Source organism: Mixophyes fleayi, chromosome 7, assembly GCF_038048845.1.
Source record: "Mixophyes fleayi isolate aMixFle1 chromosome 7, aMixFle1.hap1, whole genome shotgun sequence".
Taxonomy (NCBI): Eukaryota; Metazoa; Chordata; class Amphibia; order Anura; family Limnodynastidae; genus Mixophyes; species Mixophyes fleayi.
In genome coordinates this window covers 3,085,380-3,098,898 of record NC_134408.1, presented here as the reverse complement: position 1 = coordinate 3,098,898, position 13,519 = coordinate 3,085,380, and the positions used below count along the sequence as shown (strand labels likewise).

The following is a 13,519-nucleotide window of genomic DNA, read 5'->3' as shown; positions in this document are numbered from 1 at the left end:
TATAACCAAACTCATATTGAGATAAGAACAGCTGCCAGAAACTGGAATGACCAAGCAGTTTTCAAAACATAAAACTGGATCTTACAGCAATATACCTATTCATGAACCTAAGAAATTAGAGTACATGCTGTGTATTGCTATAGAAGCACATTATCCTCACACTTTTTATTCAAGACCTCACTTCTAGCTCTTCACTAAGTTGTTATTACATTATTGACAAGAAAGAGGAAAATCTCTGGAGATATTTGACTCATGGATCTCAACAGTCTAATAACTGTAACTTGTTTCATTGTACTAATTCTTGAGGCCATTACTGGAATATTTGGCAATATTTTCATAATATCTGTCATTTTCTTCAAGAATACCAAATGGCTAAATAAGAGTGACTGCAATAAAATTCTTGTTGCCTTGGCCATCTCCGGTGGGTGTCATGACTGTGTTTTGACTTTTAACATTTTATCTGGCTTCCTTTTCCCGGGGATTTATGCATCACTTTATATTGCTTACATCGTCTTATTTCTGACTATGTTCAGTGCCTCTTCCTGTGCCTGGATGGCTGCCACCCTATGCTTCTTCTACTTCATAAAGATCACAACCTTCAGCTCCCAAATCTTTGTTTGGGTCAAGAAGAAGATCAGCAAAATCATAAACTGGATGATGGTCATAACACAAATGGTGTCTATTTTAAGCACTTCTCTAAACATATTAAACTTACTTGAACTAAAAGATTCTATTAGGAATAACTCCATTATCTTCTCTAACATGACATCGGAAGCTCAAGACGACATGCAAATACCCATTGCCTTCTTCAGCAATTGTGTGCCCATGTTCATCATGATGGTCACTACTGCCTCAACTGTTGTGTCCCTCATCCTACACCGTCGCCAAATGAAGAAGAACATGGGGACATCTGTCAGAGCGAATACAACAGCTTATGAAGGTGTTGTCCGTATAATGATTAGTTTCTTGGTTTTTTATGTAATATTTTATGTGGCATTGTTTATTTATACTTTTGCTATTTTTGCCTCAACAAATCTTGGAAATGGGATAATGCTGATAATTATGTTCTCATTTACCCCAGTTCAGTGTATTTTCTTAATCTCTGGTACCCCAAACCTGAAGAAAGCTTGGGGGCACATGATATTTTGGATCAAAGACAAGATCTCTGTAAGCACTGGAGACTGATTTATTTATACTATAAATTCCTCAGTAACAAGTAACAGTGATCAGTCTGTAATATAATCTAATTTGTAAAATCTATTGTATATACAGTATGTGTGTATTGCATGTCTGATGTATATATTACTGTAATAATATAATTATCCCTGTGTTGTAAATATCTGATTTCTGACCAGCTATAATCACCAAATATTATATCCACAAAACCATTAATTTCATGCAGTTTACTTTCATCAATATTTTATATTGCTAAGTGTGGATAATTTCTCAGCACTATATTATAGAAATAAAGCACCGGGCACAGTGTAGCCAACAGTGTTTGTAGTAACAAATATAACAAGTGATTGTAAGTCCCACGCAAACTCTCTTCACCATACTCAATGAGAAAAACTGCAATTCTCTATTACTTAGATGGAACATCTGAAAACAGAAAGGATATCACATTAACTGTGCGTTTATCCAACTCAAGTCTCTACATACAGTTGGACAATCTATTTGCACAGAACTTAGTTATTTTTTTTGAAAGATCTAACAAATGTTGGGTTTTTTTGCATTCTCAGCAAAAAATGTGATTTCTAGAGCTAATATAGTGTTTTTATAACAGTGCATATAGATCTTCTAGAAGAAAAATAAACAAAATAAAATATTATTATTATTATTATTATTATTATTATTAATAATATTTATTTATATAGTGCCAGCATATTCCATAGTTCTTTACATTTGGAACAAGAACTGAGATCTGTATAGGAACGATGGATAATAAAAGTTCTGCTGTATCTTTGAAACAGTAGGAGGGCTGCGCTCAACCCCAAATCAGGCAAGAGCAGCAGTACTCAGCAATCCCTTCCTGTAAATCACAACGTATACACACAATGTATTGCGCTCAATTACCAAAAATGCAAATATACACTGATCAAATGTTATTGGGTGATAAGTGTAAGTGCATATAAACCAGTACTATTAATAGATATTCACCAGAATACAGTCAAAATTATGGTAGTCAATTGTATAACTCATGAATGAGTGACTGATATTGGGGGGCCGTTTAAATATGAGATAATTCCAATAGATTAAATGAGAAAAGAATGGACAGTATGAAAGGTAATGACCAAGGGTTTAATCAGCAAATGGTCATACACATGGTGAATTAAATGACATAAACCATGCAGCATAAAGTTGCCAAACAGAAATGGATAAAAACAGTAAAAAAATATAAAATATAAAAATATAAAATACCAATAAAAAGTCAATCATAAAGTCCAAGAGGGTTCCAGCATGAACCCTTACACAGGGAATCCCAATGGAGTAGGTTACAACTTGCTATCCAGAATGTCACAATAAGAAAATCCAATGGATGAAAAAACCTTTGGGGAGCACTAAGCAGAGAGCCGGTACTCACGATTCCGGGTCACAGGATATATGTAGCAGGGTACCTGACCAGAGACATAGGGATCAGATGTTATCCAAAACGGTGATTTGCCAATGAAGCTCACAAAGTATGTGAATGATGAGACAAGCAGCGGGGAAATCGGAGTGCATTCCAGGGTGGAACGCAGAAACCGGATATCCTGTTATGTCCTGTTATGTCAGCGGATGTGGGTGTGCCAACGCGTTTCATTAAAAAGTGCGCCCACTACCTGCACACGGAGGAAGGGACATTTTCCTGCGGCTTTCATGCAAGGCCCATCACAGTTTTCTGCCAACATTCCCCACCCCCCAACCACAGGTGTAAATTGCTTATGACGGTTTACCCCTCTGCTTGATGCCGGCAGTGGCGGGGCCCCTGATGGTTAACCGTTACTGGGCTCATTACCATATAACAATTTACATGAGCCTAGTGCTTATATGACATGTGGGGACTTGCCTATAAGGGATGGTGGCAATGGAATGCTCATTACTGACTGGGGAACAAGACTTGCAAGCTGGGTGGCAGAATCCCTGCTGAACTTACATGAAATTTTATGTGCTGCTTGAAGGTTGACGGTCCATAATATAATTGTGATGTATATCTTGGTATCTGGCACATCTCCAAATACTGTGAGTATATTGGTATAGGTATTCAATTTTTCTTACGCTTCATTTGTCCTGGTACAGATGCAGTTCATATTGGATGGGATCTGCAGTAAGGAAGGACAGTACACTGGAGGTTATGGAAGAGTTACTGGCTGTGCGACATAACTCATAGGTCTAGCCTGGGGTGTGTCCCTAGTAAGTCATCTATTCTTGCAGTTGACACGGTGAGTGCAGAGTTATTATGTATAAGGTATTAGGGGCAAATTTTTCCTGGGGGTAGCAGTTATTACATTATAATGGTACCTATTAGCATTCAGTTGAGGGTTGGTAGCGCCAACCCGGTTTCCTCCTGGTTCACTTATTAGGTGGAGGTGGGATGGTTCTTGCAGATGCGTAGGATTACATTATTCGGGAATATTCTACCAGCAGGGCCCAGATGGGTTTCTTGTGCCAACCTGGGTCATTTTTATTTTAGGCATGTTTGCGGACGAGCAGGTGGCAATAATTTGGGGGTCCACAGGGTAACGGGTGATCCTTTATTAAGAATGGTGCCATACGATATATATCACCTTAAGGGTCATGGTGCTACCCGCCCGATCTAAGTTTTTCTTCAGCTTCATTGGCTGAAGATTATTTGGATGTGTCAAGGGTACTATGGCATATTAATGTTATATGTGTGCAGGCCTGGACATGCTGATTACACTACTAATAGTGGAACAAACCTGTTTTAGCTGCGATGTGGAAGGGCAGCATCACTCAGATTTAGGTTACACAATATGCTGTATATATGCTGATCTATGGAAAATCAATAGACGAGAGGGGAGGAATGAACACATGAAGTATGGTGAGTCTACCGAGGTGGTCCTCAGAATCTATAACATGAGCCTTCTCAGGTAGGATCTCATATAGCCGTGTAGAGGAAAAATGGGTATACCGAATTTATGGCCCCATATATATATTGTTTTGTTCCAACTAAACATTAACAAGGGCTTCATGTATTGTCCATGTGGCAAAACTGATTACTACGGTTTTCTAGACTTGTATAAATATATAATTGGCATATTGTGGTATAACCCACTGAAGCTCATGATGTATAATGAATTTTAAGGGGTACAAGTTAGTGGATTAAGAACTATTTTGATAAGGGAATAGTTAGTATTGATGGGGATACAGGTACGTGTACGGATTCAGTTACATAGGCAGAGACATGATACAGATATGTTGATCGGATGCAAATGCATGTGGGGTATGGTGATGTAGATATGTTGATCGGCTACAGATACATGTAAGGCATGATGGTACAGATATGTGGATCGGATACAGATACATAGGCAGAGACATGATACAAATTTGGGGATCGGATACGGATGCCTGTAAGGTATGATGATACAGATACATATGGGATACATGGCATGGCTGGGTTCACGTGGTCAAGCAATGCTCGTCGTATGAAGCTACGGGTTTTGCAGAGTTTACTGGACAAAGCTGGTTGAGTCTAGACCTAGTTGACTAAGGTACAGGGCATTTGGATATAGTTGTTTGCAGGTGACCTAGTGTCTATCAGCAATGGTTGAACACTAAAGGGGCTGTACTTTCATTGTATTTCCTGTTTTTGGTATAAAGCGTTCCTGGGACAGTTGTTGGAGTGGGATAGTTTTCAATTTGTATCGGACCAATGAGCTGATGATATTTAGTAAGTGGCCACTGTTGTCTTTGCCCTCCTACAGGAGTGGGCCTTCAAGGGGGGTCTATGCCCCAGTGTTGCAGCCTTACTTCCCCATGCGGCATGGTAATGTATATGTTTTCAGGGGTGGGTCACATGGATCCATTTATTGTTAATATCTCCAAGACAAATTTACCCATCTGCAGTTACTGATAGGTTGAGTTGGGGAAGGGGGTTTGATACAGTTTCTTTCATGCCCTTTGGGACAGATGGTATGCCTTGCAGCATGGAGGTCCTTTCCTAGGACAGTTATGGATCCTTTTGGAAGTGGTGTTTCTGGACTATAGGAATTTAGACAGGAGTCTTCCTTGTGGTCTTCATGGGAGACACTGATCATTGTTATGGGGTTAATTATTGGGCCTACAGGGGCACAGTATAAGTAGCCTGGTATTTTTTGACCTTACATTTACAGCTTAAGTGGTGGCATTAATCCTGTGAGGGAGGACTTTGCTTTAAAGTGATTGGTATGGGACTATAGTCTGAGCATGTGGTTAAACTGATAGTCAATATTTGCAATGCAGTCTCCTATGGCGCTGCAGTCCCTTATGTTTGGCTTTGCTCACTTCTTTTATAGGGTAGGGGACGCTGAATCACGCTGGCTCCCAGGGTTGGTTTCTCTGTATGAACGGTTGCAATTGTGTGTGGATTTATTGGCTTTCGGCCGGGATACTGTAGCGGAGGAGTGGTGATGGTTCTTCCCTAACATGGTACATGTTGCTCGTGGTTTTTCAAGCTGACATGGGTTGCACTATGCTTGAATAGTGTGCATTTCTGCACCCAGTCCTTTCAGAACGGGGCACCAAGTCTGCAGAGGATGATGGCGCTTATGTTGCAGCATGTGAAGGCGTTAGGCTGATAAAACACTAATGTTTGCAAGCTTTATGTGATGCTTTCCCTTCCTTCGTGATTTCTCTCCTACCTTACTCTTGCTGCTGGATAGCACAGGGTTACGGCTGCTTGTTGCCTTTGGCAGGCATGGACGCGAAGGAACTTAAATGTACGTCCTGCTCTTCTTACCTAATCTCTTCTAACTTTCCTATTTTCTGCTGCGGTGGCACAGGTTTTAGACTGCTTGGGCCTTTGGAGGTCGGGCGCGAAGGGATTTCTCCATTTTTTCCCCACTGGGTTTTATGGTTTTACCTTCGTCTGTGCTTGCACTCAACCTCTTTGTTTCTTCTTCTGTCTTGTGAGTATTGCAGTCTTGCGAGTTTGTGTTCTTGTTTGTGTTGGGTGTCTTAGATGTTCTCTGTTCTGGTCTTCTTGATTTTTCTTTTCAAAAATTTTAAATTTCAGGGTGCTCCTCGGAGTTCCCGTTCTTCTTGCTGGTATGCATATTTACCTGGCTTTGTGCACTAACATTTTGGTTTTCTACTACCTTACAGACCATCAGACCCTGCTGCGGATCTGGGTGCTGGGACACTCATATATTCATTGGGCTGTTTCGCATAGTGCAGCTAGGGATATTTCTCCTTTTATGGGGTCAGTGGTGGTGCAGTGGATAGGTCGTAGAGGATTCAGATGGCCTGGATTTCGGAAGCTCCTTATGGGTAATGTGGCTAGTCAAGGGTTTCCCCAGGTGCTGGTGGTACATCTAGGAGGAAATGACGTAGATGGTAGTCAATTAATTTGATATTACGTATTCAGGACTTGGTTTGAGTACATGCCTCTTGGCCTGCCCTTGTCAGTTGATGGTCAGTTATTGGGTCAAGGAGGATTTAGCGTTCATGTCCTGATGGATGCGTAGCAGATGAAATGAGGAGGAAGGTTAATTCCGTTGTTGCACATTTTCACGCTCCATAGGTGGTTTGCTGTTTGAGCAACCGCAGATTCATTTTCAGAACCCCTCGGCATATAGGGGCGACGGTGTGCATTTGAGTGAGGATGGCATATTTAATTTTGTTCAAGATATTTATAGGTTTTTTAGCATTGGCAGGTTTAGGTATGGTGGCGGGCCATGGCTCCTAGGGATCCGGACGTGGCCGGAAAACGCAGTTCAGTCGAAGGCCAATGGTTGTTTGGCCGCACATTTACAGTATAGGGCACGTTGAACCCGCCTCTCTTCGAGTGAATCAGCTATTAGTCTTGGTTCAGGTACCGCCCCTGTGGATTGCCCTGTGGTTGCTTTATGTATAGCCAAGAGGATGGGCGGGTTCTGTGGAATTGGGACGTCGTGCCCCGTCCAGGTAGATATGTGCACCTTGGGTGTGATTGGTCCACCATTTGAACCCATGGCAAGTCCTAAGGAGATGCTAGGACAGTTGGCTTTTGCCTGGCGATGTCGGACTGACTGCTTTATTCTCCTCCACCATAGTTAAATAAATCATTTAATTTTGCCACACTCAAGTCTCGTGTCGTTACTCTAAAGTTTATAGTGGTATAAGAGTAAGAAAGTAAAGAGGTTAAGAAATCAGACATAAACCTTTTATAAAACACAGTAATATATTGAGACTGAGTATTGCAGACAGACAGAGAGATAAGAGGGCCCTACTTGCAAGCACAAAATATATAAGAGTTTGATATATGAGGTTAAGCGCTACATATTGCTTATGGGGTCAGCCCAATTGTGAAGGCGAAAGATGCCTAGTGGGTTATATGATCCAGTCAAACAGCAATGTTGGTCAGGGGGTCAGAGGGTAATTTGAGTATAGAAAGTACACATGTAAGTTGTGTGAACTGTGTTCTAGAGTAATAGACAGTAATTTGACAGCTTGCCTGCAGAGGTGGGTTTTTAGAGCATGAAGGTTTGGAGGATGGGGAAATCTTTTTTTATGAGAAAGGGAATTTCACAGAAAAATGCCGTTTAACCAGGAAAGGGAGCAGGTAATTAGTGTGGATGAGAAACACAGATCGTGTACAGAGCGAAGGTGTCAAGTTGGGAGATATTTTGAGACAAGTGAAGAGATGTATTTTGGTGTAGATCATCCTAAAATTTTCTTCTATACCCTGAGTCTTGTCTCCAGAACTTGTATTTCATGTATGCACCTGTTAGTGCAGGGGTGGGCAAACCTGTCCTCAAGGGCCATATCCAGTTCATGTTTTTAGGATTTCTTTAATCATGTACAGCTGAGTTAATCTATTTGGCTGGGTCAGTAATTATCCCACCTGTTTCTACAGACAGAAATCCTAAAAACATGAACTGGATATGGCCCTTGAGGACAGGTTTGCCCACCCCTGTGTTAGTGTGTATTTCAAAATGTTGTCATCACTGGGCATTGCAAGCTACATTTAATCAAATAGCTGGCTTTATCTTCGTGAATTGCTCCAGTGCCTGGAGTTTCTCTATGTGGCCAAAGGCTTTATTCAGGTATCAACACAATGTGGTGGAAAGAGACATCAGATCTGGCTTGTGTGGAGGAGGTGAAGAATTATCTGTAATTAAGTATTATTGTTTTTTTATTATTATTATTATTATTATTATTATTATTATTATTATTATCATTATGAACATTTATTTATAGACCACCACATGACACTTATGAAATGCTTGTAATTATACTTCAGTATAACATAGCAACATCTGACAAAAAGGTCTAAAAACACTGAAGCAGTAGACTTTCTGAAAGTCAATACTTGTGTCATTCTCAAAACTTTTGGCCATGACAGTGTAACTGAAACACAGTCATAGCCATGTTCCTGTCCAAATGTTCTCCTCTACAGCATAGTGAACGATGGTCCTGTGTAAATCCTTGACTAATGCCTCTGGTCAGTCTAGCACTACTTGTCAAGTATGGGCACTATAATGTACATGATGACCCCGAGCCCCCGCTCTCCTCCTGTACTGTCCTCGGTAGTCCTCACAGCAGTCCGTGCACCGGTGGCAGTAGATACCATAGTTACATGTGATAGTCTCCAGTGCTGGTGCCACCATTAGGCAGCCTTAGGCAGCTGCCTAGTATGCGGCCACTGGGGGGAGGCACTGAGGCCAGGGGCCCACTAATTATTAATATTATTAAAAATTAGTTAAATGAATGCTCTCCTGCAGAACTATGCAGTGCTCCTACAGTGCAGCAACGCATTTAAAAATCTGTACGGCGCCTAGCTCCCGGCTCCTGGCAGCGGCATGACTTCACAACGATGCCAGTGTAGAGGAGCCGACAGGAGTCAGGCAGAGACAGAAGAAGCAAAAGCAACAAACTAGAGGCAGTCAAGAAGAGAAAGGAAGACAAATGAAGAAGTCAAGGTGAGTACAGAAAAGAGGAGGCTATAGAAAGGGGGAGAATGGATGCCATAGAAAGGGGGAGGGAGAAACGATGCTACAGAAAACTTAGAGACTATGGGGAGTATGTACTATAATAGTACGGTTTAAAATGTAATACTTCACAAAAGAACTATTATAAGGGTACACTGCACACTTGGATTTGTTGTTGGCTCTAGTTCGTACCATATTTATTATGAGAAAGGTAGAAAAAAAGACAATTTCAGTGGCCTCTCCTCTTTTGTACTTCATGTGCCTGTAATTGAATCAATTTTGAGTGACTCTTAATGATCATCTGACACTGTTTAATTGTTTGTTTGTATAACATATAATTATTAGCATCTGACAAGGTGATAAAACCCCTGAAACTTTGTGTCATTCAACCTGCTTCACAGAACTAGAGTTGAAGCACATCCTACTGTGCTGAATACCCTCACTGTCAGGATCGTCTTATCTGAGGGGAGATGGAGAAACCATCTGAGGACAGCACATTTTTTTTAAATACAATAGATACATATGTATGTGTCATGATTATGGCCTAATCAGGAGTTAAGAACATAAAATATGAATGTAGTCATAAGAACATCCACAGTTATGACTTGTCTGTAACTTGTCAACTCTCTGTGTGCAGGTGCACCAGTGGTCAACTGTGATAAGAGGTCCTCTAGCAAATTGCATAGTGCCTATATTCTGGCACAAGAAGGGTTCTAATGTGTTTATTTAAAAAGGTCTTATTGTTCTCTACTACCCCACCCTTTCAAGCACCTGTTATGGCCTATTAATTGATTTGAGCAGCTTCCAATTCTGTATTTCTGTGTTCTCTACTACATGTAAGATCAGTATGTTAGATAAATCATGGCAGTAGAGATGCTGGACCTGAAATAGTATGGGTAACTCTCAGGCCTTAGGATTCATTTAGGAAATGTACACATGAAGGCATTACCTTTCATAATCCATATGTGCGACAGCCTCTCTATATATATTTATAATCAGGGCAACAAGCTACAACAAATGTGTCAACTATAAGTTGTAGTCAGAGAATTTAGGGAAATAACATGACTTCCTAAGGTATTAATAGTTTATAATGATGTGTGATATGTATTTGTGCAGAAAATTATAGATATCACAACTAAAATTGTTTGTGAATACAGAACATACATACTGCACGCCACCACTGCCTGCCAGAACAGACATATATACATACTGCACACCACTACTGCCTGCCAAACCATACATACCTACTGCACGCCACCACTGCCTGCCAGTACATACAAACTTCACCCCAATACTGCCTACTACAACAGACATACATGCTGTATCCCACCACTGCCTGGCAGAACATGTATATAGATATACTGTATCCCATCACTGCCTGCCAGAACGTATTTGTGTAGTATGTGACAAAAACTATTGCGTAGGGGGTGACGTTTGAAAGAAAAATTGATGTTAAGGGAGTGTTATTTTTTAAAAGAAACATTGGTGCAAAGGGGGTGACAAGTGAAAATAGAGCTGGTGCGCTGGAAGGTTACATGTGAAAGTAAAGCTGGTAAAAATAGGGTGTCATGTGAGAGAGACTGGTACACAGGAGGTGACGTGAATAAAAAGCTGGTGCACTTTGTGGTGGCACACAGCTGGTGGGCAGAGGGGTATGTGTGAGACAAAGACATGCACTGGAAATGGAGAGTACTAGGTTTAGAGGAAATCTGAGGAAAAATTACTTTACTAAAATGGTAGTGGACAGGTGGGAGAGGCATGCAATAGAGGTGGCATAGGCTATATAATAGAGCAATATAACAACTCTTGTTTATTAGGGATTAAGAAAAATAGTGGAAACTAGATGGGCCAAGTGATTCTTATCTGCAGTGAAATTCTAGGTTCATTAATATTTTCACTTTATAAAAAAACATGCATTTCCATAGACAAAAACTCTACGGTTTAACATGTCCAATTAAAGTTCCTTACACTTACACACTATCTACAATGTAAGAAAACTATTGAAACTCTTCAACTCAAACGCCAAAAAGCAATGAAATTATGACGATTAAGGCAAAAACCTTAATGGACGTATTCCTTTCACAATACAGACATGGTATGACATCACATCCTGTGGTTAGCTGCAGATTCAACACTATCATTGAGTCAGATTGCTGTCACTCACACAATACAGACATGGTATGTCATCACATCCTGTGGTTAGCTGCAGATTCAGCACTATCATGGAGTCAGATTGCTGTCACTCACACAATACAGACATGGTATGTCATCACATCCTGCTGTTAGCTGCATATTCAGCACTATCATGGAGTGAGATTACTGTCACTCACACAATACAGACATGGTATGTCATCACATCCTGTGGTTAGCTGCAGATTCAGCACTATCATGTAGTGAGATTGCTGTCACTCACACAATACAGACATGGTATGTCATCACATCCTGTGGTTAGCTGCAGATTCAGCACTATCATAGAGTCAGATTGCTGTCACTCACACAATACAGACATGGTATGTCATCACATCCTGCGGTTAGCTGCAGATTCAGCACTATCATGTAGTGAGATTGCTGTCACTCACACAATACAGACATGGTATGTCATCACATCCTGGGTTAGCTGCAGATTCAGCACTATCATGGAGTCAGATTGCTGTCACTCGCAAAATGGTGGAGCTGCTAACTCACAGATTTGTGTGATCACTGGAATACACACACACAGTCTATGCAACTGAAGGTATGAGCAGCTATATAGCACAAAAAATAGCCCCCACATCCATCCCACTCAGTCTGTACAACCAACTAGACATTGGTGTCATGTACCCTAGCAATAATTTATAACAACCGGACATTTAATTAATTCATGAACAAAAATGTATCTCAACTTCAGAATGCATTATCTCACAGTATAGAGTTTTATCTCATGCCGATATATTTTTCTTTCTCCTCACATGCTTGTACAATTACATTATTTTAGTTTAGTTTTTTTGCAGTTTAGGGTCTTAGTGTCCTAGAAAGAGATGCAACAGAGCAACTTCATAAAGACTTTTTAGCAGACTACAAGAGAACAATATGTTTAAAATACATTTAATTGGTGTTGAAGCCTCTGCTAAGTTTGGTTTTCAGTGAGCAATGTTTGCCACTACATTCTCTTGCAAAGCCTAAGCTGACTTTGAATATCAATTCAAGGATACATAAAGCCAACATGACAGGATGACTGGGGAATCCTTTTATTAGTAATCTGCACAGAAGTCTACATCAAACGCACAGAGAGCACTAGAAAAATGCAGCAAGTGATATATACATAAATTAGAACATGTTCCCACATTAAAAGAAAAACACAAACTATACTATATTAATAACAAGAAGCATATCAGACAATTTATTGATACAGGAAAAATGACAAGCAAAATGATTGGCAGCAGTAATACTAAGTATTTTAAAATAGTGCAATGAGTGTACAAATCAGCATATACAGATAGACATAGATGTTATCATTTATGACTTATAAATGATAAGAGAAAATTAAGGAAAAAAAATTAGTCCAACTTTGGTAAAAGTTAAAGGTCCACCACAGGCTAAGGTTTTATTGCGAAATTAACCATCATCATCATCATCACTTTTTTTTTTTTTTTTATTTATAACAGCAGATGTACATACAGCACAACAGTACATGTCAGATATAGTACCCAAGTACCAGTATTACAAAATGTAAAAGTTTCAGATAAGAAAAATAAAAAACGCATAAGAACAACAAAAAACATCCAAACATATTGTTCACATCCAGGTACATTCCAAGAGGGAGTTAAAGATCTATCTAAATATTGAGATAAAAAGTTTTCCCAATTCCAAAGGTGTCTCTTGTGCCATTGTACATATCCAGCGAATAGAACAAACTGCCAGAATTTTTTGTTTTTATTGGGGGTACAGGGGGAAGGAGGGAAGGGGAAGCGACGATCCAAGTCGGATGTGAATCCCTAACTGAGAAATCGAAATATCAATATGAGAATAAGAAAAGAGGGGGAGAGGTAAACAGAGGGAGCACAGAGAGAATAGAAGATATAGAGATTGAAGAAAGAAAAGGAGGGGATAGCATCTCAGCCTTATAAGAGACCCGGCATAGAACTGTTGTTAAAGCTATACCATAGATGCCACACTTTGTGGAATGTGGGAACTGTGTCATGGAGGAGACTAGTCACATATTTCATGGATGCCGTGTGCCAAGTTCTTTTCATAACACCCTCTCTAGAAGGTTATCATCATCATCATTTATTTATATAGCGCCACTAATTCCGCAGCGCTGTACAGAGAACTCATTCACATCAGTAGCTGTCCCATTGGAGCTTACAGTCTAAATTCCCTAATATAGCCACAAACACTGACAGACAGAAAGGGAGGGAGAGGGAGAGACTAGG

The 13,519-nt window shown here is 40.2% G+C and overlaps 1 protein-coding gene across 1 annotated transcript; it reads left to right on the top strand.

The window, feature by feature from the left end:
* The first annotated feature begins 252 nt into the window (after positions 1–252).
* Positions 253–1,185, top strand: LOC142098229 (taste receptor type 2 member 39-like). Its single transcript, XM_075180915.1, has one exon. It carries the CDS (start codon positions 253–255, stop codon positions 1,183–1,185), a length of 933 nt encoding a protein of 310 aa, XP_075037016.1.
* The last annotated feature ends 12,334 nt before the right edge of the window (positions 1,186–13,519 follow it).